The sequence below is a fragment of the Eublepharis macularius genome, chromosome 2 (assembly GCF_028583425.1).
Source record: "Eublepharis macularius isolate TG4126 chromosome 2, MPM_Emac_v1.0, whole genome shotgun sequence".
Lineage (NCBI taxonomy): Eukaryota > Metazoa > Chordata > Lepidosauria > Squamata > Eublepharidae > Eublepharis > Eublepharis macularius.
In genome coordinates this window covers 46,555,644-46,582,597 of record NC_072791.1, presented here as the reverse complement: position 1 = coordinate 46,582,597, position 26,954 = coordinate 46,555,644, and the positions used below count along the sequence as shown (strand labels likewise).

General features: G+C 43.5%; 1 protein-coding gene across 1 annotated transcript in view; it reads left to right on the top strand.

Annotated features, from left to right (window-relative positions):
• The window catches only part of VSX2 (visual system homeobox 2), a 31,247-nt gene extending 7,123 nt beyond the window's left edge, over window positions 1-24,124 (top strand). The window contains exons 4-5 of the mRNA XM_054972975.1: window positions 18,967-19,147; window positions 23,793-24,124. Coding sequence (XP_054828950.1) covers window positions 18,967-19,147; window positions 23,793-24,124 — 513 coding nt within the window. The remainder of the gene's footprint in view (window positions 1-18,966; window positions 19,148-23,792) is intronic.
• Window positions 24,125-26,954: the final 2,830 nt, after the last annotated feature.

The window sequence follows — 26,954 nt, the reverse complement described above, 5'->3', positions numbered from 1 at the left end:
TGCTTTACCAAGCCATAAAACTGTTTACTTAAATTATGCACCATAAATCACCCTCACTTCAGCTCTTTAATCATTTGGTAGCTCTTTGCTGAACTCCTTCCAATTTGTCAATCTTTCTGGTTACAAGACATAAAGCGTGTGTATTGCAGAGTACTATGCAGGTTCGTGTCAGAGTTTTAAATGGGAGCACAGAAGAATTCTATCTTTGAGATTTCATAGGCAGCGTTCAACTGATGGTGGCTCATGTATGCGGTCATGTAACATCTCAAGCACCATTTTCACTTGTGGTTATTCCTTCACTTGAAATGTTACCGTTTCTTCCAGTCTATGGCTATGGTCCAGAAGGCCATGTCACAAGCTTAGCGCGTGCAACTGGACAATGCTTTTATTTGTACGGGGGGTGGAGGTGGGTGGGGAGATGATGGTTACTTGATAGCTGTACATGAGCCCAGCAGTTCCTCCAGCTAGCACCTGTATTGTGGGGAAACTGCTGTTTCTCTTGTCTCTGGTGGTAGTAATACTGTGCTGAGTGGAAAATTTTCAGCTCAGGTAGCACTTCCATGGCTGCTAGTATTTGGTTTGCAGTACTTTTCTTCCCCACATGGCCTGATCTCCACAGAAGAAGCCCTGCTCTGGGTTTCTGCTGATGAAGTATTGCTTGACGTACAGAGAAGGAAGGGCCCTGTTGGTTGTGGTTCCCTGACTTTTGTAACTCCCTCCAAAGAGCACCTGTCTGCGCTCAACATTATCAAGTTTGAGAACATTTTAAACACTTGGTTTAGTTGGGAAACAGAATGTAAAATGTTGCTCTGTTTGGAATGTATATTTCAATGTTTTAGGCATTTTTAATGGCCTGCCTGAGGTTTTATTGTATAGATCATTTTAATATTGTAGTACTATTGATTAGCTGATCAGGATACCATCTGTTTGGGAAGGCAGCTGAAAATTAGAACAAACAAAAACCATTGGGACTGTGGTTGTGGGAATGTCATTGATATAGCAGATGGCCAGTTATGAATCACTCCTTTCTCCCCTGTCAAAAAACATACCATTTGATAACCTCTGAATAAAGGTGCTATGAGACAATTCAGTAGGAAGCCTTGGCCTCTATGCCCTGTTTGTTGGTCTTCCAGGAAACTGGTTGGCCATTGTATGAAACAAGATGCTTGTCTAGATGGATGACTGGTCTGATACAGCAGGGCTCTTCTTATGTACTTAACCATGAAAAACAGGTTTTAAATTGTTTTACATTTATCTTTCTAATATTTTGACATCAAATATTTTGCATAGTATGGAGACTTAAGTATCTTCTTATGCAAACAAGAATTGGTACCACATGAATGAAAGACATGGTGGTCAATATTAGGGAGTTGGCAAAGAACCTGAGCAATAGGGCAGATATTTGGTGAATAGCAGTGCAATTCTAATTTGAGTTACACCCTTCTAAGTCAATTGAAATGGAACTCTGTATCGGGTTGCACTAAGCAGGTCTACTAAAAACCCTGTCCAAGTCTATTCAATGTGGTTACTCCCACCAAAGTTTTATTATTTTACTGAGGATAGGAGATTCTAGTATAGAACAGGAGACTGAGAAGGCCATGAAAGTTGACTGCCCACTCAAAGCAAATATTGGCAAGTGCTTCTCCAGTGAACACAAATAATCTCAAAATGTGCAGTCAGATAAAAGAATAAAGCAAAAGAATGCACATTTGTAAAATTCTAATCATAAACCATATTTTTAAATGACATTTTAATCCTGCATTTATTCCTGGGAACTCAGAACAGTTCTTGTAGGGTTTCTATGAGAACTTCAACTCTCCACTTGGTTTGACATCTGCAGAATGAGCTCTACTCTGGGTTGCCTGTGGTCAAGAGTTGATGTGGATTTCCATAGCTTCAAAGATGGACCTGCATAAAAGATCCTCACACCCCTTTTGAGTGTGTAAATTCAAGTCAAGCAGTTTTATGCCCAACTGTATGAAAAGGGACTTATGGGAACATATTGAACACACAAAGCTGCTTTATACCAAATCAGATCATTGATCCTTCAAGATCAGTATTGTCTACTCAGCCTGGCAGCAGCTCTCTGAGCATTCAGGTAAAGGTCTTCCACATCACCTGGTCTTACTAACTGGCCATGCTGGGGACTGAACCTGGGATCGCTGCATGCCAAGCAGATGCCCTACCACTGAGCCATGGCCCCACCTCAATTCTGCATTCCAAAATTTGATTGCAAAGGTTTAAATTGGATTTTGGCGCATTGGAGTACACCTAACTTTTTTTGGAATGCACCACTGGTATAAAAATCTGGGAATGTTTTAACTGCAGGATCCTCACCTCTCCTGTTATAAACAAATGTTTTCACCAATTCCATTTTAATTCCAGTTTATACACTTCCTGATAGATACCTCCTTCCAACTACTTACTCATAAGCATATGATTTAATTTTATCTGAATTTGGATATTTTAGAAAATAGCAATTTAATCATTGACTGTTTATCAGTGTCCATGGAATTGCTGAAATTATATCATAGCACTTTTTGTGGTCTAACTACCGTGCACTAGAAAGTCTTGCTATAGCAACATGTTCTCCTTGCCCTCTGAAGTTTCTTTCTGAGATCTTTTTTCAGTCTGTGCACAAGCACACCAAGCTATTCATTCTATTTACAAAGAAGTTGCAATCTATGCCCCAGTTCTGAATACATAAAGAAAGGGAGACTCAGAGACTCATGTTTTGATGAGAGCAGCCAATATGACTGCTCTGAGCACTGGATTAATTTTAAGCCTGATTTATAATCCTTTTTTTAAAAAATCTGATTTGTGGACTCTGCCTGAGTGTTTTCAGTTTTACCTAGATACTAAAGTCACTGGGATTTACTAAACTATGTAAGTGGAAAATTAAGCTTAAGAGTTTGCTAAACACATCCCAAAACAACATCTCTGTAACCAAATTAAAAGTGCAGTCATATGACTGTTGCTTCAGCCAGGACTGGTATTAGCATACCCTGAGATGGAGCAGTTGCCGATGTCCAGGGCTTCCAGCGGGGCCCAGTGATACTGCTTATTGCCTGCCTGCCTCCCCTGCTGCCAATCCCTGGGAGGGCTGGCAAGCAAATGCATGCAAAAGAGAAGACTGCAAGGTGAACAGTGTAGGGACAGAAAAGCAGGAAGAGGTGTGTGAGTGGGGGTGAAGCAGGCAGAGGAGGGGAGAAGGGACTCGGGTACTCTCAGCCTGGGGACCATCAAAACCTGGAATGGACCCTGGCTTCAGCAGATACTAGGCCAGAACAAAAGTGGTGTAATGTGCTGTCAACCAGCAATAGAGTCAAAAGTACAATTTTAAAAAGCACCAGCACAGCAACACCATCAAGCCACTACACACCACCCCTCATAATTCTGCCACCATTCTCCAGCCATGATGCTGAACACCACTAACACTTGGCATTAGTCATATAGGGAAAATGCCAGTGATGGCCTAGTAAAACTATATCACACATGACCCAATACACACATGCTTTCTACAAACTACATGGAATTAGGCTGCCAAAAGAAAGGCTAAAGTGTAGTCATGAGACTACAGTGAGTCATGCCTATGTGGGTGGAATACTTAGTCTTCACCAGCATAAACATTGATTCCCTCCATTGCTACCTGATGACAGTTTACCTGCTTTGGGGGATTTGCTGCCATCCTTTCAGCATATTGCATATGATGACCCCCTGAATTGCTTGCCCGAGAGATGTTGTGTAACCACTGGAATAATAAAGAGTTGTCAAACAAACACATCGTTCTCCTGCATTGTAGTGTATGTGTGGGATACACTTTGTCATGAGTGTGTGAACATTTTGCATGTTTTGCATGTTAGGAGGTGAGGTATGGAGAGTCTCTTCAGAAGCATGCACACCCCCTCTTGACTTGACTGTCTAGGATGCCTTATTTTTTCAACTCCAGTTGCAACAGTGCAGTTGGACTCTTGTTGGGTATGTTTTTCTGAAGATCTAAGGCTGGGAACCTGCACGTGTTCTGAGAACACTAAGTGTTAGCAATGTGCCGTGCACATGTTGTTGTGAGTCTTGGCTATTCATGCAAAATGCCCTTAAACTGTGTCCCCAAAGTTCCATTGGTGTACTACACAAATGAGAATGGACTGAGGTAGCCCCATGCTTTGATAGATGAAGTCAGAGTTCCTTGGCTGGGTCTTATCTATCCATGATGTGCAGATTTAGCTGGGAATCTGCTCCTCCATTTTGGCTGCAGGGGCAGGGAAAGGGGAGGTCATTGGGGCAGTCCGTTGACTTCAAAGGTGGTATAATAGTTGACACCACCTTTTTGGTATGCATAATGTTATGGTATCCTAGGCAATGGAACAATCCCTGAATAAGCACAGGCTTTTTACCACTCCTAACCGTGCTTCTGCTTTGTCTCATTTTTGTACTGTGAGTGTTCTGTCAGTGAAAAAGTTCCATTTGTATTTGGTGCTGCCCATACAATGGTGGTGCTAAACTGGCACAGATTTCCAGTGCCAGTGTCTTTGAGCTCTACTAGTTGAGCAAAATTTAGGAGCAGAAAATAAGATAGGATTGTTTAATATTGCAAAACCCAAGTTGTTTGATCCGATCAGAGCTCTTTCCACATCAGCTAAATTTTGTTAAATTTCAAATTAAGTTCTTCAGAAGTGATGTTTTGAAAGTTTATCATTTTGCAAGGCTGTAGCTATTCTAGCAACATGCTAAGCAAGAGATATGTAGATGAAGGTTTACTAATAAAGACTTGATTGTTAACATGGCACTAGGAAACATCTCCATACTTACACTTGTTCTGAATGGATGCAAATGTTTATAATACCTACTTTGATTTTCTTAGTGTTACTTTTATCATAGGGAAAGTAAAAGGAAACCACAGCACTAACTTGAGAAACTTTAACATTAACAGTGCAATCCTAAGCAGAGTTACTCCAATATAAGCCCATTGATTTCAGAGACTGGAGTAACTCTGCTGAGGATTGTACAGTTAATCAAGTTATCAGGCATAGATGAAGTGCATTCTTCTAGATCCATAGTACACTTACCCCAATATAGTTAAAGTCTTCTAAATCATGTTTTTGATGTTTGGGATGAGTCAAGAGAGAGACTTTCATTTTGAAGTTAGGAGGCAGAAATAATGTAACAATAGTTTGTCCAGTGAAATACATTATGAGATACATTATGTTGCATTAAAGTCTAATTAGCTACTTGCCCTTCTTCCATTTCTTTTCTGTTTTTATTTTTTTCATTTAATGTATTCGAACATGGTTGGTAATTGATGTCTGCATGTCAGTACAAAGAAGGGACTTGCGATATTTTTAGGCTCAGGATAAATTCAGAGCATTAATTCTAAACCAACTAATTCTAAAACTTCATATTGAGATAAAAACAATGTATTAATTATTCTGAAAATCTGAGGCAACCCCAAAGCAATTTCCTGTTTGCCAGAAACATTATGTTTCCTTGAAACTCAGCTCAGAGCACACGGGAGGCAAGCTAGGAAGGAAGGAGGTTCTCTGAACAGTAGGTTTTCATTAGGTATTTATCTCTCACTGTAAAATATGAATATACAACTCCGAAGTTATACTGGCTGGAATCTATGCAGGAATAATGTCTAAAGCAAATCAGTAGTTGTATCCCATGTTCTGTCACATCCAGTACTTCTTTTTCAATGTAGCCTATTTAATCCATTTTCAGGATACAAACAGTAAAAAGTATGGGGAAAAGTGGGGAAAGGGACTGTTGAACAGATGGGGAGAGGGGAACAGACTTCCCAAAAGAGATGTGCAACATTTCTTTTCCTCTCTCAGACCGCAATATACCACTACACATAAATGATACATAATACATAACTCCAGCACCTTAGAAACAAGCACTGATGGTCATAGGAGCACTCTTAGAAAATAAGGCCTCTGCCTCTTCCATCCTAGCCTAATAGTCTGTTGTATAAATCTCACTTTATTAATATTTTGTATATTGAATCTAGTATGAGAAAACTGGTTATACTAAGGCCGATATGTATGACAGAGGGAGAAGTGGGTGTAGCGGTTAGAGTGGAAGAACCATGGAAACTTGCTGGGTGTTGTTGGGACAGTCACACACACTCAGAACCTACCTCACAGGGTTGTTACATCATATGCCACATAGAAGTGGCATTTTATATTGTATGTTGTCTAAAAATGGATAAGGGATATTTGGATGAACCTGGCTTTTAGTAGCTGGCTCAAATACACTTTTCTGGAAGAAGTCAATGGATAGTTCAACAGGTAGCTGAAGTCTTTGACATGAAAAGTTTCTGACCAGCCATGCAGGTGACTGAGTGCACTCCTGATCTAACTTTTTGCAGGCAGTAGGAGCAATGCCAGTTGTCTGCACTGTGATCAGCTATGCAGCCAATGTGCCATTTTAACTATGCTCATTTAACTTCATATCCCTTTTATAGAGTCATAGAAAGTGATGTCACCATAAACAGTGTCAATCATTTTGACTCTGCATTTGAATAGATAGCTGTAAAATACTTCCTGGTTTGTAAGAGCTTTGCAGCTTTCTGTAAGAAAATTGAGAACTGGAAAGTTACGAACAGTCTAATCTGGTGTATTGTCGAAGGCTTTCACGGCCGGAGAACGATGGTTGTTGTGGGTTTTCCGGGCTGTATTGCCGTGGTCTTGGCATTGTAGTTCCTGACGTTTCGCCAGCAGCCGTGGCTGGCATCTTCAGAGGTGTAGCATCTTCAGAGGTGTAGCACCTTTTTCCACACTGTGACACTGAGAGATCTCTGTCTTTTGGTGCTACACCTCTGAAGATGCCAGCCACGGCTGCTGGCGAAACGTCAGGAACTACAATGCCAAGACCACGGCAATACAGCCCGTAAAACCCACAACAACCATCAATCTAATCTGGGCTGAATAATGAGGAAAAAAATCCAAATACATAGTGTGCCTTATCCGGGAGATAGTTTTAGGTGGGTAGTTGTGTTGCTCTGTGGTAGAATAGCAAGATTTGGGTCCAGTAGCACCTTAAAGGCCAACTAGATTTCCAGGGAAAGAGCTTTTAGATACATGGAACAGAAAAAGGTAGGACTCTTTATAATCTGGGCAGGGGGTGAGAGGCATATTGTAAATTAGAGTGTCAGCTATAATACATGCTGTAATTAGTTTGATACAGCATGGGTGCAAGGTACAGAAAATTAGCATTAGTAGTGTGAGAAAAATCCAATGCCCTGATTCAACCTGGGGGGTGGGTTCCATTGTTCCGAATTTGCAAATAAATGCGATTTCAGCAATTTCTCATTGTTACTTTACTTTTCTCTGCTTGAGAACGATGGAATGTCCTGGCAGAATGTCCTGAAATGTTCTTCCACTGTTTTTTGAATGTTCTGATTTTTGATATAAGATTTATTCCCTTTACAGTTTGGGGAAGGGATCAACCTGTTCGTCCAACTCTGTTTGTATTCAGTTCCTTGGCAATGTGAATAGGCATGGGTGGCTATGGTCACCACCACATGTGACTTTCAAGGCTCAGATGTATATGACAACATCTGACCACCTTACACACCACTATGCAGATTTTCCCAACCCGAATGCAGAAGTGCTAAAGCAGAGAGAGAGAGGTTAATCACTGATCATTGCTGTTCCCTGTTTCATAGCTTGTGCTCTTAACCACAACAATGGCTGTCCATACTAAGTGGTGTCTATGGTTCTCCCCTCAACTGTTTTATCCTCACAAGACTGTGAGGTGGGTTAGGCTGAGAGAGAGAGAGACTTGCCTAAAGTCATTCAATGAACGTTGCAGCTGAGCATAACATGATACACTGTTTCCAGTTTCATCCCCTAGTCTGCCCCTTGTCCTTCGATTTTCAGGCATGTGAGGGTCAATTTGGATTGGACCCACAGCATGCAGTACAGGGGCTTAAAGCCTCCCCTCATGCCATTTTCCTGACCTGAAACAGCCCAAGAGAGCCTCTTTTTCCCCACTGGGGAAACTTACACATAGCCCATTACTAAACCTAAGGTTCTCTTTCTGGGTTTCTTTTTTTTCTTTACTGAACATTTAAATCCAACAACTTCCTGTGTTACTAGCTTTCCATAAAAGAAAACATGTTTCCTCTCTGATTCCTCTTTGTCTTTTCTGGCTTTAAGGTTTACATGACAAGCAGATAATCATGAGATGAATATTTTCCTGGCATGGAGATAGTGATGGAGGAAAGGTTCATTTGCTGATCCCCCCCCCCAAATTTCCTATGGCTTTTTACAAACATAGAATCCTGCTCCCTCATCCTACCTTCCTCAAGGTAGTATATATATATATATATATATATATATATATTTCTCTTCCCACTTTTATCACAACAACCCTATTAAGTAGGTTGGGTAGAAAGACAGACAGCCCAGCAAGCTTTGTAGCAGAGTGGGAATTTCAAGTCAGATCTTTCTAGTCCTAGTCAAACATGCTAACCATTACACTATGCTGGCTCTCAATGATGCCATTATACCATGCAAATAAAAGAAGTAAGCATAGATATGAAAGACAGCATCTGTGAACATCATGTATGGCCCTCTAGTGGGCATTTTGCTGTAATGAGACAGACATACAATAAAGTTTGCAAGCCTGGAGTTCTTGTTTGCCATGTAGTGCCCAAAGTGCTGAATGACACTTGCCATGTTGCTGGGGCCCAAGATCTAGGTAAATCATACTATGGCATTCCAGGATGTGAAAGTTGGACAGTGAAGAAAGCTGACAGGAAGAAAATGGATTTGTTTGAAAGGTAGTGATGGACAAGAGTTTTATGGATACCGTGGATGGTCAAAAAGACAAATAAGTGGGTTCTAGATCAAATTAAGCCTGAATTGTCTCTAAAAGTTAAACTGAAAAAACTGATGCTATCATACTTTAGTCACATCATGAGAAGAAAAGACTCACTGGAAAAGACAATAATGCGAGGAAAGGTGACGGTAGTAGAAAAAAGGAAGACCCAAAATGAGTTGACTCAATAAAGAAAGTCATGGCTCCAGTTTGCAAGATCTGAGTAGGGCTATTAATGATAGAACATTTTGGAGGTTAATTCATAAGGTCACCACAAGTTGGAAGTGACTTGAAGGCACATCACACATCAAGATCTGAGATTCAGGGGGGAAAGTGCCTCTCTGTATATATGAAAGGCTGTGGCTCAGTGGAAAAGCCTCTGCTTTCATTCCAGGTTCCATCCGTAGCATCTCCAGTAAAAAGACCAGTCATTAGGTGACGTGAAAGACCTGTCTGAGACCCAGGAGAGCTGCTGCCACTCTGAGTAGACAATAATGACCTTGATGGACTGATTCAATATAAGACAGCTTCATCAGTGTTCATCTGAGGACATATAATTTAAAGAAAAAGGCTACTAGGAATTTTCTTGCTTGTCTACCTTAGACTGAGACCGAAATACAGGAGCAAGTTGCAGTATCTGTCCTTATAAATAGGCTTCACCATTGTTCCCAGGCTTAAATGGTATTGTGACAGACTCAGCTTCAGATGCTGAGATTTCCAGTCAGTGAGCTATGATTGACATGTTTCCTTTCCCACTATGTGGCTAGCCTGAAATGGCAGTTGGGGATGGAATGTTGGGGGAGCAGTCAGTTGGAGTTGGAGAGTAAACAAGAGAGTGAAAGGGGAGTGGGAGCCTGGCTTTTGACCAGAGAGGGTCAGCCAGAGAATCCTCTGTGTGAGGAAGAAATGTTTGTGAAGCACTGTTAGTTCTTGGACTAAAGTGGAAAAAAACAGCACTAACTCCTGCTTAGACTTGAGAGATCTGGGAATTATAGTGGACCAAGGAAGTGGATAGAAAGGAGCCTCCCCTTCAGTGCCAGGAACAGAGTTATAGCTCATAACTATAATGCCTGCCCCCTAAGGTCTGGAGAGGAGGGAAAGTCGTGCTGTGTGTGTGTTTGAGTATATAAAGTGTAACATCTGTGAAGCAGTGTCAGCCTCTGAAAGCCAGCAACCTAGTGTTATACCAAACGTTTTGTGCCTCACACCAGTGAAGTTGCTGTGTAAAAACCTTTCTGTTACTTCAGTTCAAACACCTGCCTACCTGCCTTCTGACTTTACCTACTGTAAATAAACCTTCAGTTATGTTTTGAACCTCCCCAAGCCTTGTGTGCCAGTTTCTGCTAAAGGGAAGTGCAAACCCCTGATCTGTTCCCTACTAAGACTTGGCTGGTAACCATTTTTAACATTTCTTAAGGGTGGGACAAGAAGGAAAGTTGAAGCTTAACATCAACCACGCTACCAGAGGCTTCCCAGCCCAGTATACAGCTTCCTTGAAGAGGAGAAGTTTTACCTCAGGGTAGGGGACGGTCAGCCCAAGCCTGAGTTGGAAGTGGGTTTGTGGCAGGTATGTTTCAGGAGCAGACAAACTGGGGTAATGTTAAGGCCATTTACAGTGCAATCCTGATTTCAGTGGTCTTAGACTGAAGAAACTCTGCATAGAAGTGAACTCCTTTTAAAATATGAAAGAATGGATTTCACTTAGACCATACTTCCTTTACCAAGGCAGATGTTAGCACTAGACTGAAATAAATTGACTGGTCAAATGAAGTCTCCCCAGCAAACCCCCAAATCAGTTGCCAGCATAATTTTAACTATGAAATGCCTTTTGTCTTATTCAAGAAGTCCCTGTTTTACATAATGCTAGAACTGTTACCTTAACTGGCATATTCCACTGCTTTAGGTTTTCAGGTACCATATTAAAACTTGTAAAAACAGTGAGTTTCCAGTATGATTGTTAACATGTCACCTGCTTCAGTGGCAGGGCCGGAGCGCCCATGGAGGCCAGGTAGGTGGTGGCCTTGAGCGCGAGGGCACTGGAGGGGCGCCGGAGGACGTGTCGGGGGCGGAGGCACGCACAGTGAAGCTGGCATGACTGGGCTGCAGCTACTGCTGCAGCCAGCCAACCCCATGCTGCCGCCGCCGCCGCCACACGCCCCAGCTGGGCGCAGCCTCTGTGCGCCACCCCAGCAGCGGCTCACGGCTTCTGCGCTCAGCTGGGGCACGTGGCGGCAGCGGCATGGGGCTGGCTTGCACGCTCCTCCGCTCCCACACGCCCCGGCCGGGCGCAGAAGCCCCGAGCCGCTGCTGGGGCGGCGCGCGGAGCAGCCTCCGTGCACCGCCCCAGCAGTGGCTCGGGGCTTCTGTGCCCGGCTGGGGTGTGTGGCAGCGGCACGCCACCTCTGCTGCGCGCTCCTCCGCCCCCACACGCCCCAGCCGGGCACAGAAGCTGCGAGCAGCTGCTGGGGCAGCGTGTGGAGCATGGAGAAGCTTCTGCGCGCCGCCCCATCCATCTTGCGCTGCGTGATGACGTGACATCATCACAGTCAGAGGTGTGCGTGCGCATAAGCGCGCGTGCTCGTGGCCGCAGGCGCCAGAAACTCTGGCGCCGGCCCTGTTCAGTGTCTAACCACAGAGAATCCACCCCATAACATCTAACCTAAACATTTTGTTGTACATTGTCCATTATTGTCTCTGCGGTTTTATCCATAGCTGTCCCATTTGAGGAAATTTGAAGTTGAAAGATGCAGTGAACTATCTTACCTTCCATTTACCAATTGTGTTGGAATTGCAACTCCCAGGATAAAAATTAGTGGAGGTGGGAGGGCAAAAAAGGAGACTACAAAAGAGGTAATTTCCTGTTGTGGAAGAACTGCAGTAGAACAAGAAGTGGAAATGATAATAACTTGATACTCTGGAGCACTGCTTTGTGGGAGGACATCTAGAAAGCCTTCTGACAAAGTTTTTAATGAAGAAAGTTGTACTGGGCATAGAGTTTAAAGGTATCATTGCTCTGTTGGCTTTGGCTTTCTAGATATCCCTGCTCTGCCATAGAAGCTCACTGGTTGTTCTTGGGCCAGACACCATCTTTTAGCCTAGCTTACCTCACAGAGTTGTTGTTTTTAGTTGTAAGCTGCATCAAGCAAGTTCTGGAGAGGTGGCATTCAAATTATCTAAACGAATAATAACTTGGGAGGATAAAATGGAAGAGGGAGAACAAAACTGTAAGCTGCTTTGGGTTCCCATTTGGGGGAAAAGCAGAATATAAATGTAGTAAATAGATAATAAAGTCTCAATCTATAGCTGATGTTGGTCCTATAGCTCATCCTCGGTTTGTTTTGTCAGCATATACCATGCTGCCACCTTGGTTTTTCCCCCCTCAATATAATGGGTGGCTACCAAAACTTAGAAGACTCTGATATCAATGCATCGGCAAATTAGTGCAAATAGGATCCTGAACATCTACCCCCCTGCCTGCTCTTATGGACACAGATCATTGGGGAGGGAAGAAGTGAGGATGCTTGCATTGTTGGGCAGGTGAGTGCTTATTGGCCAGCTGACTTTTTTTGGTCTACAACACCTTCATTCTCAGCATTTAGGAGCCACCTCTAGCCCCCTCAACACAATCCCAAAGGCAGTGTTAATGCAGTGGGAACTCTCTGGGCACGTTATTCAGCTGTTATCGTTGACATTTGCAAGAAAAACACATGCAAAAAAAAATTGGAGGGAGGGAAGCAGAAGTGAAAATTAATTTGGGAGTAGATTAATTGAAGGGAAATTGATTTTTGGGGATCAAGCTGGAAAATTGATTTGGGGGTAAATTAATTGAAGGGGAATTGATTCAGGGGGATCTGGGTAGAAAATGAATTGTGGGATAAATAAATTGAAGGGGGAGCCTGTGCTGGCAATTCACCAGTTTGCCTTTGGTAAAATACTGTCATATTACATCTCACATGGGAGGTCTAAGGAATGGTTTGCCATTTTGGGTTCAGACCCCACCTCTGTCTTGTTCATAGCCCTGACCAAGTCATTTGTCTCCATTTGGTTCAGCATTCTGTCTGCAGCAACAGTGGCTGCACAAATTAATTTGAGAAGTTTACAATCTGGATTTAATGGCAATTGTGTTCCCCCGTTTTTTGCCCCCAACATATGGCATTCAGACAGGGAGGCTGTGTGTGGAGATATGCTTGCTATATGTGGTGGTTTTGTGATACTTAAAAGTGTGTGTTGGTGGTATGCGTATTATCAGGGGCAAAACTATGATTCCTTTAAGGGTGTTTTATTTTTTTATAACTTGGAGCTACCAGGTTTGCAGTTTGAAAAGGAATGCCAGTGCAGGGAACAGAAGTGTATATACGTGTGTTTTAAAATCCTGTCCCCTAATTCTGTTCTCTCACTGAAAATTGCCTTGCTATTTTTATGTTTGGGTTCACCAGCAGGGGCCAAAAGAAACTTGGTGGCAGCAATTTTCAGATGAAAAGCGGCATGAGAGGGAGGATTTAAAAACCCCTCCCCCTATTCCAGTCCCCTTCAAATTGCACCCGTCTTCTACATTTTGTTCCTATATTGGATAGTTCCCATCCCTAAAATGGTTCGTTTTCTTGTAAAAAGTGTTCTTCCTGCTTAACTCCTTGATACTACATAGTGCATGAATATACCTGGCTTGCCCTGTGTTCTACAATTTGGCTCCCTTTCTTGAATTGTTACCTGTAAGCTATTCCCCCTTTCTGATTTCAACACAGGTATTGCCTGGATTGTATTGAACTATGAGGACCTGATATCACATGAGGATAGTATTACATGGTGACAGAGCATTACAGGCACATGCAGTATCCATACAGTTGAGATGAACAGACCTCTTCCTGTGGGTTCCACCTTCTGACCTGATAGTGTCATACCTGTAGCTCCCCAGAATCTGAACTGGAACACTCAGAGGAGGCAGAGCCACCAGGCTGCATCCCACAGCAATGCCCCCGGCAGGATCCAGGATCCACAGGGGCTGAGAAAAATCAGCGCCCCGCAAAGAGAAAGTGGAGCAACCCACCTGTAAGGTGGCACCCATTTTTATTTTATTTATATGCCACCTCTTCAGAGACCTAGTGATGTCTTTGACCATAAGCATACCTGGCTTCAAATGGAAATTAGCCAGATTCATAGAGAAGAGATATATTAATGGGGATTAAAGGGAACTTCCTTATTCAGAGGAAGTAAACCTCTGAATATCAGCACTGGGAGGCAACATCAGTGGAAGGCCTTAGCCATGTTTTTTATAATATAGTACCATGGATTTCAGAATTGGAACATGCCAGTAATGTCACACTTCTTAGAGAAAGATGACTTTACATGGCTGGAGGAGAGCTCAAAGTAAGTGTAAATTCCACCCCACCCGCCTGCTTAAAGGCAATAATTTATAAATGCTTGTGTTTGGTAATCATATTGTTTATCTTTATAAACTCCAGAGAGAGCACTTGTTGCACAAAAGTAAGTAGTAGATCATCTCTGGTTAGTTTTGACAAAGCTAAATTTGCTTGCTGGTAGAGAGTGTTGTCCTGTACATTTTGTACACAGATAGGGAGGAAGTAAAGGTGGTGTGGGCAATGTGAAATCTCGTAGGATGGAGCCACCTAGTGGTCAAAATATTGAACAAAACACAAGATGCAATGTTGGAAAATACAAAACCTCTCACAGTGAGCTTCTTTTCTACCATGTGCTTTAAAAAACCCAAAACAATTATGTTTCATAATGCAGGTATAAAACCTGCATTGGTCAGAATGCTCATCCTTGTTACAAATGTCTCTTTTAGTATGGATTTATTAATTTTGACCACACATACATATATTAGCACAAAAGAGACTCAATGGTTAATTTAAACATTATTGCCCCAATCCAGCCAGTATTCATATGCAGCAACTAGTGACTCTTCCATTTTGTAAGGTGAATCTTACCATCCCTTTATTCCTAGATTTCCAGTTAGGTGCAGAAGCATGGTAATATTTGTCTTATTTCTCTGCATTATATATCTATCCTGTGTATGCTCACAGGAGTATTTTCAGTAAATGTAAAACAGGAGAATGAGATGGACTGAAGAAACTAGGTGCAGAGGGTTAGCCGTGTTAGTCTGTGGTAGCAAAATCAAAAAGAGTCCAGTAGCACCTTTAAGACTAACCAATTTTATTGTAGCATAAGCTTTCGAGAATCAAGTTCTCTTCATCAGATGCATGATACAGAGACTGGTCAAATATAGAAGAGGAGGGAGGAGAAGGGGAGGAGAGAGAAGAGGCAATTAGGGGGGGAGGGGGAGGGTGCAACCAAAACATTCCTTTGCTAGTATGCTAAGGAGATGTTTACATATACTAACAAAGGAATGTTTTGGTTACATCCCTCTCTCTCCCCCCCTAACTGCATCTTCTCTCTCCTCCACTTCTCCTCCCTCCTCTTCTATATTTGACCAGTCTCTGTATCATGCATCTGACGAAGAGAACTTGATTCTCGAAAGCTTATGCTACAATAAAATTGGTTAGTCTTAAAGGTGCTACTGGACTCTTTTTGATTTTGAAGAAACTAGGGTTGGAGACAGGGTGTCCGTTCTGGTGGACAGGGTTTTCAGGCTTTTGACTTGTTCCAAAAAGGTCTGCAAGCCCTAGAAACAGAATATGGATACACAGTATATGTGATGGGAAGCAAAGCTCATCTCAAATAACTTTCAGCACTGGGGAAAACAAAACTACTGCCTTTCTCTGGCCTAATATTTCCTTGGATCTATGCCTAAGCCTCTCCAGTAAGCCTTACTAGTTTGAACTATTCTGCCCTACAGCATCTTCTACTGAAGCTTTAAATAACTGACATCTTCCTGTACACCCCAGGGGCCCAGCCTCGTTTATACATGGGATCAATCAATCATCCAAGCCAGTTTAGCGTCTCAAACTACTGCATTACAGGATCAAGCCTGGCCCCGCCCTTAGGCAGGGTGAGGCAACCTGCTTCAGGTGGCAAATTTTGGAACACCAAAGCACAGAAAATTGTCAATTCCGTTGGATTTTCTTAAGCACCAAAATATCTTGAGGCATGACCCAAACGTCCCCTGTAACATTGGGAAAAATCCTGAGCTTCACCTTTCACTGTACTTCAGGGGATGCCCCAGACAACGGGGTTACTTGCACAATTAAGGCTGCATTCCTAAGCACACTTGGTAAAACAGCAACCCTCACTGAACTCTGTGAAATTTACTTCCAAGTAGAAATGCTTAAGCTAGCTTGTTTTCCCCAGTAAAACCCGAGCGCAACCAGCGTTCCTCTACTACAGCTACTAGAGGAGCCACTATGCTTACAAAGGTTAGCGGACGCCCGTCCCCTTTTCCTGGGGAAAAACCGTTCGCTTCCCTCCTCGATGTTCTTACAGCGATGGGCCTTCTTCCCTGCTGCCCGCCCAGCGAGTCATCAGAGGGTTAAGCTGTCGGAGCGATAATGTTAAACAGGTGTCAAAGGCGCCTCCATATATCTGCAGATTGAAATCAAATTCTTCGTCGTATAAAAAAGATAAATTACCCAGGCGATTCCCGCCTCGTCCCACTCATCAGGCCAGCGCCAGACGGCGAGCAATTTTTTAATGTGCTAACGACCTAATCAAGCAATCAAGTCGGAGAAGATTGCGGAGTGACCCCCGAGCATCCATCTGCCAGCAAGCGCCCCCCCTTCCCCATTCATTTCCATTCCGCCAGGGACTGTGGCTGCTTTCCCTGGAAAGGGAAAGGCAAGAGAACGAGAGAGAAAGGAAGGGGGGGAGAGCATTTTTAAAAAAAGAGGATTCCTAAACAAATTAACACCCAATTTTCCAGCCTAATTAGTTAAATGAGAAAAAGCCGGTGGCTTGAGTGTGCGGGGAGGGGGCGCCTGCCTCACGGAGGAGCGAGCAGGAACTTCACCACCACCCCGGCATTAATTAGCGCGGGTCAATGGCGCCGATCCCCGGGGAGCAGCCGCTTTAATTTCCCGTGATATTTCAGTGCCTGAGGCCCATCGATTCAAACTGAAATTAACTTATTTTTCAATCAGGCCCGGGCTGCCCCTGGGGCTGACTCTTCCTTTGCCTCCTCCTGAATAGACCGCCAGCAATTTTTCATTTCAAAGCTGATGCCTCTCTCCGAGGCGGGAAAGGAAAAGGAGGGGAGGGGAGAGACAAGAGGAATGGGAAATGGAAGGCTGGGGCCGGGGCAGAGCAGGCAAGCAGCCACGCTAATAGTTTTCTGTCAGGCGCAGGCAGGCGCTCGCTCACCCGGGTGGGGTGCAGGTGCTCCTTAAATGGGGGAGTCGAGGCAGGCGGCGCCCTCCAGCCTCTGTGTGACACGCATGGGAAGTCGGCCTTTGCGTCTAGCACACACTCGAGCAGCGCTCACGCACTCGCCCCCTGTTGCTGTGACACCCCATTAAATAATGAAAGAGAGAACCTCAGGCAGCGAGAGCCAAAAGCCTGTGGCACAGAGAGACAGTAATGGGAAATTAATTATATCCCTGTGTGCTGAGGTGTGCGGTGGTGTTTTCCTGCCATAGTTGTAAGAAGGGGGGGCACTAAGTGGAATGGTGCTGTAAGGGCTTGCTTTAAGGGCTTGAGACAATTTTCTTTTAAAATAGCCACACTGATTAAAAATTGGTAAGGAATATGTAATGTTGCTTATGGGGGTTAGAAATGTCCTGTGGGCCAATCAGTGTGGTAAATATCTGGTATGCACAAGGGTGTGCATCATCACTTGATTTCTCCTTGGGATTTAGAAATAAAGAGCAGGTAGCTGAATGTGTGAACTGAATTAATTTTTAAAAGCCTTGTATTGGAGCTCATAGGTCTATCTGGGTTGCCAAATGTGTGATAATTCATTTAAACATGTAAGTATGACTACAACATCAAGTGATGAATGTACATATGTATTATCCCAGAATTTTATGCATGCACATGACTAGAAGAAAGGTTGTAATGAACATTACAGGGAAAGGGGGTATTATTTAAAAGAATAAACAAGGTGTAGAATAGTCTTCAGCTCTAGAACATCTGGAGCAAAAAAAACAAGACGGTGTATGAGTAGACAAAATGTTTTTCTCACCTCTGCTCTTGTCATGTTAGAAGCAGCTCAGTTCAGTTCTGGCACTGCCACATGTTTTTCAGTAAGAAAAGTAGTGATGGAAGCCTTCCCTACTCTTACCTCTGGGATGTCAACAGTGGTAATTGCAGCATCAGACCAGGCCATGGGGAGGTATTTGGTAGAGGTAGGGTGGGCCAGGTGGAATGAGACCTTCCTCTGTCCATTCACATAGCCCTGCCAATTTTTTGATAATTCACTTATTTATTTAAAATATTTATATCCTGCTTTATCTCTTCAGATTCCAAGCAACAGAGAGCAGATATTGCAAGGACACAAACATATCCACTCAGTAACAAGTTAAAAACCAGAACACGCATTTAAAAAGCAGCCAGAACAGTTTGGTGTTGGAGAGTGCCCCCAAGTCATAGCTGACTTATGGCGACCCCTGGCAGGGTTTTCATGGCAAGAGACTAACAAGGGTAGTTTGCCATTGCCTGCATCTGCAACCCTGGTCTTCACTGGAGATTTCCCATTCAATTACTAACCAAGGCCAATCCTGTTTAGTGTCTGAGATCCAACAAGATCAGGCTCACCTGGGCTATCCAAAAGCCCTCTGGAACAAGTCACACCTTCCTAAAAGTAGCAATACTCAGTCTGGTAGGTCTACTTCAGAGAAAGCCTGTGACCTAACTTGTCAAATGGACAGTCCTAGATGAGAGTACCATTGAAGGCTATCTGAGGAATCTAACTGGCAATGGGGGTATAGTGAGAGATTTGGTTCCGATACAAGAGGTAGGAAGGCCCCAGGCCGTGAAAGGCTTCATGCCTGAGTAAAAGCAAGAACACAATAGATAGGTAAGTCATATGTGTTGACATTGTATATTATAAGATGCCAGTCTTTGTTTGGCCTTTGATTCTTATGTGTAAGCAAACATACAAGCTTGTATCTGTTAATTTATGTGAAAAAAGTTCAGTTTTCAATAACTTATATTTTAAATCCTCGTTAAACTAGGATGTAGCAGTCGTGTGGCAGTACTGTTCCAGCCTTACTTAATGATAACCCTCTTTTGCAGGTTTGGTTTCAGAATCGAAGAGCCAAATGGCGGAAGAGGGAGAAATGCTGGGGCAGGAGCAGTGTAATGGCAGAATATGGGCTCTATGGTGCAATGGTACGTCACTCCATCCCTCTGCCAGAGTCCATCCTCAAATCGGCCAAGGATGGCATAATGGAATCCTGTGCTCCTTGGCTGTTGGGTAAGAGACCAAACTTGAGCATGGGATTTATTTTGTCCAGCCAGTTTCCTTGTCAGGATCCTGGCATAACAGATGGGAATAAGTTTATAGATGAATGCAGGAATTATTACTGCAGGGGCTGAAGTTTGCTTACAGTTTTCTCTTGGAATCTGGGGACTGGTCCCAGGCCTGCATTGCAATCCTGAGCAGACTATACTGTTCTAATGGACTGAGAGAGCAGCAATCCTAAGCAAGTCTACTATTCAGTGGGGCTGACTCCCAGGAAAGCGTTCTTAGTAGTGTTAATTATTTAAGGGTAAATAATGACTACCAAAAATGTTTTGTATCAGGATTAAAAACCTATTTTGTTAATGCAACATAAGTTCCCTAATGCCAGATATTCTTAGGCCTGGTGCTTGTGTTACACATTTGTAGTGATAGTGATGCTGCTGCAGAAAACAGCCTCTTTGTGATAAGTTCTACATCCTCCTGTTGTAATCTTTAGAGCAAATTCTGCCACATGATATTATGTCAAGAGTCAGCACACTTTCCAGGTCGTGCAGGTTGAATGATAGAATCAAAGCTGGAAGGGGCTTTACAGACCATCTAGTCCAACCCCCTGCCCAATGTAGGAACAGCCTAAAGCATCCCTGACAAGTATTTGTCCAGTTAGCTGAGTATAGAAACTTCTAGGATGACAACTAAAACAGTTGTGATTTTCCAACACTAGTACATTTCTCATTGGATGAGCTTGCATAGGGAAGGGTCTACTTGATCTAATACAAGAAGTATAGTTGGAAGCTATCTATCACAGATAATGACCCAATATATTTGTTGTTCCATAAAATGCCATAGGCCATTTGGCAGTTTTAGATAACCTAGACTAACTAACTTGCCTTTGAAAGCTGCTCTCAATGTTACAGAGGGCATAGAGAACTCATTACAGAGAGACTGTTTGCAGTTGCATTCCTGAAGCAATTGTAATGTGTACTATAAAAAAACAACCCTGGCAACTCTAGGGAGTAGAGATGGGTATGGACCGGGAAAAACCCATGGACTGTTGGTCTGTGGTCTGTTGATTTGCACAGACCACGAACCACTGACGGACCCGCCCTGGTTCGGGGACCAGTTGTTGGTCCATGGTCTGTCACTTCTGGGGGGGGGCTGGGACCGCCCCCTTCACACACTCAGATGCCAAACTCGCAGTGAGTCTTCAGCAGGCTCTCCTCCAACCACCCTCTAAGTTTGGCCAAGATTGCAGTTTGGAGGTCCAAGTTACAGACCCCCCAAAGTGGCCGCCCCCAGGAAACTTCCAGTACATAGACAGGAGCCGCAAATGCCAATTGACTTGCTTTGGCTTGCAGCACAAAAAAGTTGCAATGAAAACATGGGATGGAGTTGGAGAATTTTCCTCTGAGAACGGAATGACAGCTTCCAAAGAGGAATAATGGTTCCTAGGAGCAGAAAACCTGCTCTGGGGCTGGGATGAGGAGGGAGAGAAATACTCTTTGAGGGGACAGTCAAGGAGATGTTTTTGGGAAGACAGCAGGAATATTCTTTTAAAGGACACGAGGACAGAGACAATCTATGACAGGAGGTTAAATTTGGGGGGAGGGAGTGGATTTCTTTGGGGAGACAGGAATATCCCTGAACAGGTCAGGACTGAGGCGATCCTGGGGGGAAGGAGAGTCACCTTGGGGGAATAGAAATCTCCCCATCGGGCTACCTGAGGGGAAGCTGGAAGTGCTGACTCTGGGAGGGCGAACAGTCATCATGAGGAGGCAGATCTGGGCATGGGGAGACTAAAAGACAGGAGGACTTTTGGGGGGGCAGACATCTTGAGGGGACACACGTGGAAAGGAGTATGAAAGTGAGGATTTTATGCAGGACAGACCAAAATTTGGAGGAGGCAGATATGGACAGCCAGGCATTGGCAGGCATTGTCCACCACCCCACAATCCAATAAGAATTGAAAGAAGAAGAAAAAAGGAGACAGAAGAGTGAGCACTCAGCTGAGGAAACCCAGTAAGCTTGCAATCAGAGCCTGACTGCAGTTCTGAGACTGGTTTGGGGCACAGCCCTAGGCTAGCCCACTGCCCCACAAGCAAATAAGAATGGAAAGAAAAAAAGGAGAAACAAGAGTGAGCCCTCAGCCGAGGAAACTCAATAAGCTTGCACCCAGAGCTTGACTGCAGCTCTGAGACTGGTTGCGGCACAGCCCTAGGCTAGCCAACCACCCCACAAGCAAATAAGAATTGAAAGAAAAAAGTATTAAACAGAAGATTGAGACCCTCAGCTGAGGAAACCCAATAAGCTTGCTCCCCAGGCCTTGTTGCAGCACAAGTCCCAGGCAATGTGACACGCAATGCAAAACAAAAACAAAAAAACTCCCGCAGCAAGCAGTTCCTCGTTTGGTAACTGCGGGCTGGAAAGTGAAACCGTGGCTCTGCGCTGTGTTTTATATACTAAATGCTCACAGAGAGAATAATGGGAGCTCTTGGGTTGGCAGCCAGAGCTGCCTATCAAGGTTTTCAGGGCTAAGATTGGTGTGTTTTGAGGGCAGCAGAAGGTCTGTGGGAGGCTCCTATATTGCCTAGGGAATTGATTGCTCGGTGCCGGGATGTCTGGTTTCATGGACCAATGGACTGGCTAAAGTTTGTCGTGTCCATGAAAAAAGGTGCGTCCCACAACCCACCGGCTCGCAAATGCTGAACTGGCCTGGTCCGTGCAAAATTTCTGTCCGTTTTCTGGTCCATGCCTACCTCTACTAGAGAGTGAATGCCTGCCTAGGTGACCAGAATCTGGAGGAAATCAAATCACATCAGGTTGACAGTGTAAGAGTGCTATCCTAAAGCAAAGTTACACATTTCAAAGCTCATCACCCTCCATGAATTTAGAACGGTATAATTCTCCTTAGAACTGCACTAAAAGTCTCAGTTTCTCAGAAGATACTGACCCTGCTATTCTGGAACAGCCTGGTGATTTGCTTGATTTTGGGGGGGAGCACTTGTATGGGGAGAAAGTAATGGCTACCTTATAATTGACAAACATCCCTAAACAGAAAGCACTTCTGCTTTGGAAACAGTGTGCAAGCTGTGGATAGAACATTATGTGTACCAGTTACAAAGGTGACCATTTAACTTCAGGTACACAGTAGGCATGTACTAAAAAGGTCCCAACATTTCTGGCTTGCTGGCTCGTAAGTGACATAAGTGCTGGAATAATTATCTACAAATGTACTCTGTGTTATTTTCCCTAGAAGCAATTCCCCTGAAAGTTTTTGTCATGTTTTAAGCAGTTGTAAGCTGCTTGGCAGCTGGGATGTCCCAAGTGTTCTTAGTATATCTGAGATGACTGCTTCCAAAAGTTTTCTTCACCTCTGAGCTCTCCTGATTTAAGAGTTTTTTTCAGATATATGCAAATAGGACAAATTTTCTTGGATTAAATCAAAGGCCCATCTAGTCCAGCAATGACCAGCTACCTATAGGAAAGTTACAAAGAGGCCATGAAGGCAACAGCCCTTCCCTTTTATACTTAGCATCTGATATGCAAAGGTATACTAGCTGTGAATGCGAACATTCTATTTATTTAGCTATAATGGTTAATAGACCTATCATTCCATGAATTTGTCTAATGGGTTTTAAAAGATGTCTAAGCTCTACTACGTGAAATTAAGAGATTTCCTCTTGTGTTCCTCCTCTTTGCTTGGCTCTTATCTTCTGCTTTTTTAGAATAATAGTGCAATAGAAGTTAACTTCTAGCTTCTTTAAAAAATGTTTTGCTTCATACTTCTGTCTATGTGAAACCCAGAGATGAGAAGGAGAGAGGCAGAAGGGTTGGATGTATGAGCAGAAAGATAGCCTTATAGGCAAAAGTATGGCTAGATTTCCTTCACTGAGGCCTTGTTTACAGAAGGGTTGCTGTATGAAACATGTACCCTCTGCTATTTTGTTTCTGAGACAGCTGAGAATCATATAGCCCAGCAATGTTGTGTCCTTACAACCCTGAGTTCCTCTGCTCCATCTGTTAGATATTCACCAGGTCTCTAAAAGTAGGTAGCTCCAGACACTTTTTAAAACCCTTGACAGGGTCTGTTGAAATAACAGCCTTCTGTACGCTTGTTAAAATTATGTCTTAGATCTAAGTCTGAGCGTGGATCAAGAAATCCACACAATAGGGCCATGTACAGATAAGGTGAATTTTTCTATAAAATCAGGAGAACCTCCATGTTTGCAGAAAAATGAAAATTTTTAAAATTTAAAACCAACAAACCAGAGAAACAATAACTGCAACTTGTAAGCACAGACTTTTCCCAGTGCTGCAGTTATCTCCACTTGTAGAAATCACTCTACAAGTTCTGCCCCCATCTTTTCTAAAATGTACAGACCTGCAGTAAGGGTTACGATTCAAGTGTAGACATACCTGAATGTAGCATTGGTTCCTGTTTCTCACCCAGGTCTGACCTGTCTCTGTCAGAGAACTGGCCTAAGGTCCCTTCCCCCCATGCAGGGCCCAGTGCAGTGGGCTCTCTGTGACTGCTGTTTGAAGCAAGGCTTTCTGCTTTTCCTTAATTCTGGCCTCTCTTTATCTTTACTGTTTTCAGTTCAAGATGGCTTTCCCATGCCCAGGCGCTTTTCTAAACCCGAATACCAACAATTCTTTTTAGGGATGCACAAAAAATCTCTGGAGGCAGCGGCTGAGGCGGGGAGGAAGCCAGAGGTGGAGCGCCAGGCCCTGCCCAAGCTTGACAAGAGCGACAAGGAAGAAAGGGGCCTAGATTCCAAAACCACCATTTCCCAGGAAGAACTGAGAGAGAACAGCATTGCTGCCCTCAGGGCCAAAGCTCAGGAGCACAGCACCAAAGTCCTGGGGACCATCCCTGGAGATCCTGCTACCCCAATAAGGAAGCCAGAAAAAGAGGAAGAGGCAGCCACAGCAGAGGACCAACGACAAATGGAAAAATCAGATTTATCACAAGAGGAAGAGAAGCTGATTTAGAGGGAAGGGGACGATAGGAAATCTGCTATCTCCTCAAAGACTAACTCTTCCAGGAGCTACAGCCTCCTCTCAGACCAACAGGGTTCCTCCTGAATCCCCTACTAAAAATGGAGGTAGTCTCCCACTTGGTCTCTGTGGATTTCAGGAAGCCACAGGCTCAGGCCACGTTCTTTCAGGTGTGTCTAGAGACTGATTCCCCTCAGGAGCACATTGCCTCTGCTCTTCCTGCCCTCAGGAGCACTCTTGCTCTTCCCCTTCCCCTCATTTTGGGGAGAGGAGGGTCCTGTACCACCACAATAATAGCCCCAAGAGGAAAATCAAGTTAGCGAGGACTAGGATTTCCTCAATACCAGCCAATAAGCCAATGTTGGGTCTTTTTTTATCTTTTAACTTCATTCAGTCCCCCCTACCTGCCTCCATTCTCATCCCACTCTTAAAAGATGACTTTATCATCTCTCACTGTATTTCATTGCCAGAGCAAATCTGTCTCTCCTTCAGGTTATTATGGCTTTCCCACAGAAGGAAAAAATATTCCTTTTCATTTTTATATGTTAATTTATGTAAATATATAATATTTTAAACTGTCCATTGCCTAGCATTGAGGCTGAGTTTAAAAGCAAAAGAAAGCTGTTCCCTCCTGTAAAGGTCAAGCCAAATTTACAACAGGCCAGGTGGCACCCATACCTCAGAGAGAGTCTCTTCCTCACTGCAGTATCAGCATTGCTGTTAATAAGAGTCCCAGGCACCCTTCCAGTGCAATAGTGATTTTTTTCTTGCAGAACATGCCCTTGTTTATGGCACCCAGACTGTAGCATCCCAAAATCCTGGCCTAGTATCCTTGGTGGCTATATGAATCTTCCCTTTAGCTCAGATGATGATGGGGGGAAATCCATGGGAATAGTTGCATATAACATTGTTCATTCTAATAGTGGTTTGCACCTTCCATACGAGTATTTCCTTATAGAGTCCTGTAATATTATAAAACTGGAAAGGAGCACTTAGTTACTAAAAAGAGAGGTGCTAGGACTTAAGTCTACTTGGGTGTCATGGTGTCTGATCTGGAAACTGACTCCCTCTGCAGTTCTTGATCCATAGAATCTGGCAGGGTTACTTAGTGGTGAGGGAAATGCACTCCACAAATGAGTATATACACTCTGTTACTTATCATTTTACAGGGGTGATACTGGGTATTCAAAACCAGTTTCAGAGTTTTATCCTAGATAACCTGGGTCAAACTAAGCCTGGGAGAGTACTATGAATTCAGGATGGAATTATTCTGAAATGGAAGTGGAGAAAAACACCCTTGGCCCTTAACAGCCAAATTACAGGGGAGGGGGAGGGAAGGAGCTTAATTTTTCATGACTTTTCCAGTCCTAAGAGTTTAAGGGCTGGTTCACACATATGTGCACATCACTGGATTACCCAGCACTTGATTATTCTTGGATCATTGTGTGAACTTACTACATTGTAAAGAGTTGCCTTTAAGGTAAGGTTGCCAGCTCCAGGTTGTGAGATTCCTAGAGATTTTGAGGGTGGATCCAGGAGAGGGTGGAGTTTAGAAAAGGAGGGACCTCGGCAGAATATAATGCCATAGAGTCCATCCTCCAAAGAAGCCATTTTCTCTCGGGGAACTGGTATCTGTCATCTGGAGATCAGTTGTAATTCCAGGAGATCTCCAGCTACCATCTAGAGGTCGGAAACTCTAAGGTGATATGGAAACCTTGTCAAAGTTAGATCTGCAATTGCTTATTCACACATGGAAACATCTCTTGATGCTGCTCAAATGATGAGGAATGTGTGAAAATTGCTCATGTAAAGCACGTTATCTGTATGCAACTTTAGCTATCCTTGTCACGTGCAGTAGTGCAATGCGAAATAAAGCACTTATGGACAGCTTGGGGGTCCACCAGTAAAAGGGGATATCAGGTGATTTACGTAGCCAGTTAAATCAAAGATTCTGACCTGAAGTCATGACCAAACAGTCATAAGAAATCTCCTCAGTTTCATAGTAACATTGCCTTTTTGTTCTTCCCCAGTGAAGGTCCCAGGATAGCAAATCCCCATGTTCCCTTTCCTATCCTTGTTTCCAACAAGGGGAGTTTTTACCTGTTTACTGTTTTGTTTATGATTGATCTTTCAACATAATCCTTCTTTGTCTTTGTCTCCCAGTTCTTTGGCGTGTTAGATTATAGCCCATGGTGTGTAAATAATGTACATATGGTGAGAAAAATTGTTATTTGAGGTGTTTAAGATACCAAACTGTAACAACTTCTAGTCATTTGAAACCTGTGATTTTTGTGCCATTTTCTGTAAAGATACAAATCAGAATAAAACAGAACTAAACATGGGCAGAACCTATGCTGTTACGCACTTGTTTGGATGTAAGGTAGATGTACTTGTGATATATTTGACCAAATAACAACAACAACATTTGATTTATACACTGCCCTCCAGGACAACTTAACACCCATTCAGAACGGTTTACAAAGTATGTTATTATCCCCACAACAATCACCCTGTGAAGTGAGTGGGGCTGAGAGAGCTCTGAGAGAGCTGTGACTGACCCAGGGTCACCCAGCTGGCTTCAAACGGAGGAGTGGGAAATCAAACTCGGTTCTCCAGTTTAGAATCCCGCCACTCTTTACCACTACACCAAACTAGCTAAATATGGTTGAGACCAGTGGTCTTCTATGATCAAAAACTATAATCAAAGACAGAATTATTGAGCACATAGAGAAACAAAGCCTGCTGCGGGGAAATCAGCATGCCTTCTGCAAAGGTAAGTTCTGCCTCACTAGTCTTTTGGAGTTCTTTGAGGAAGTGAACAAGC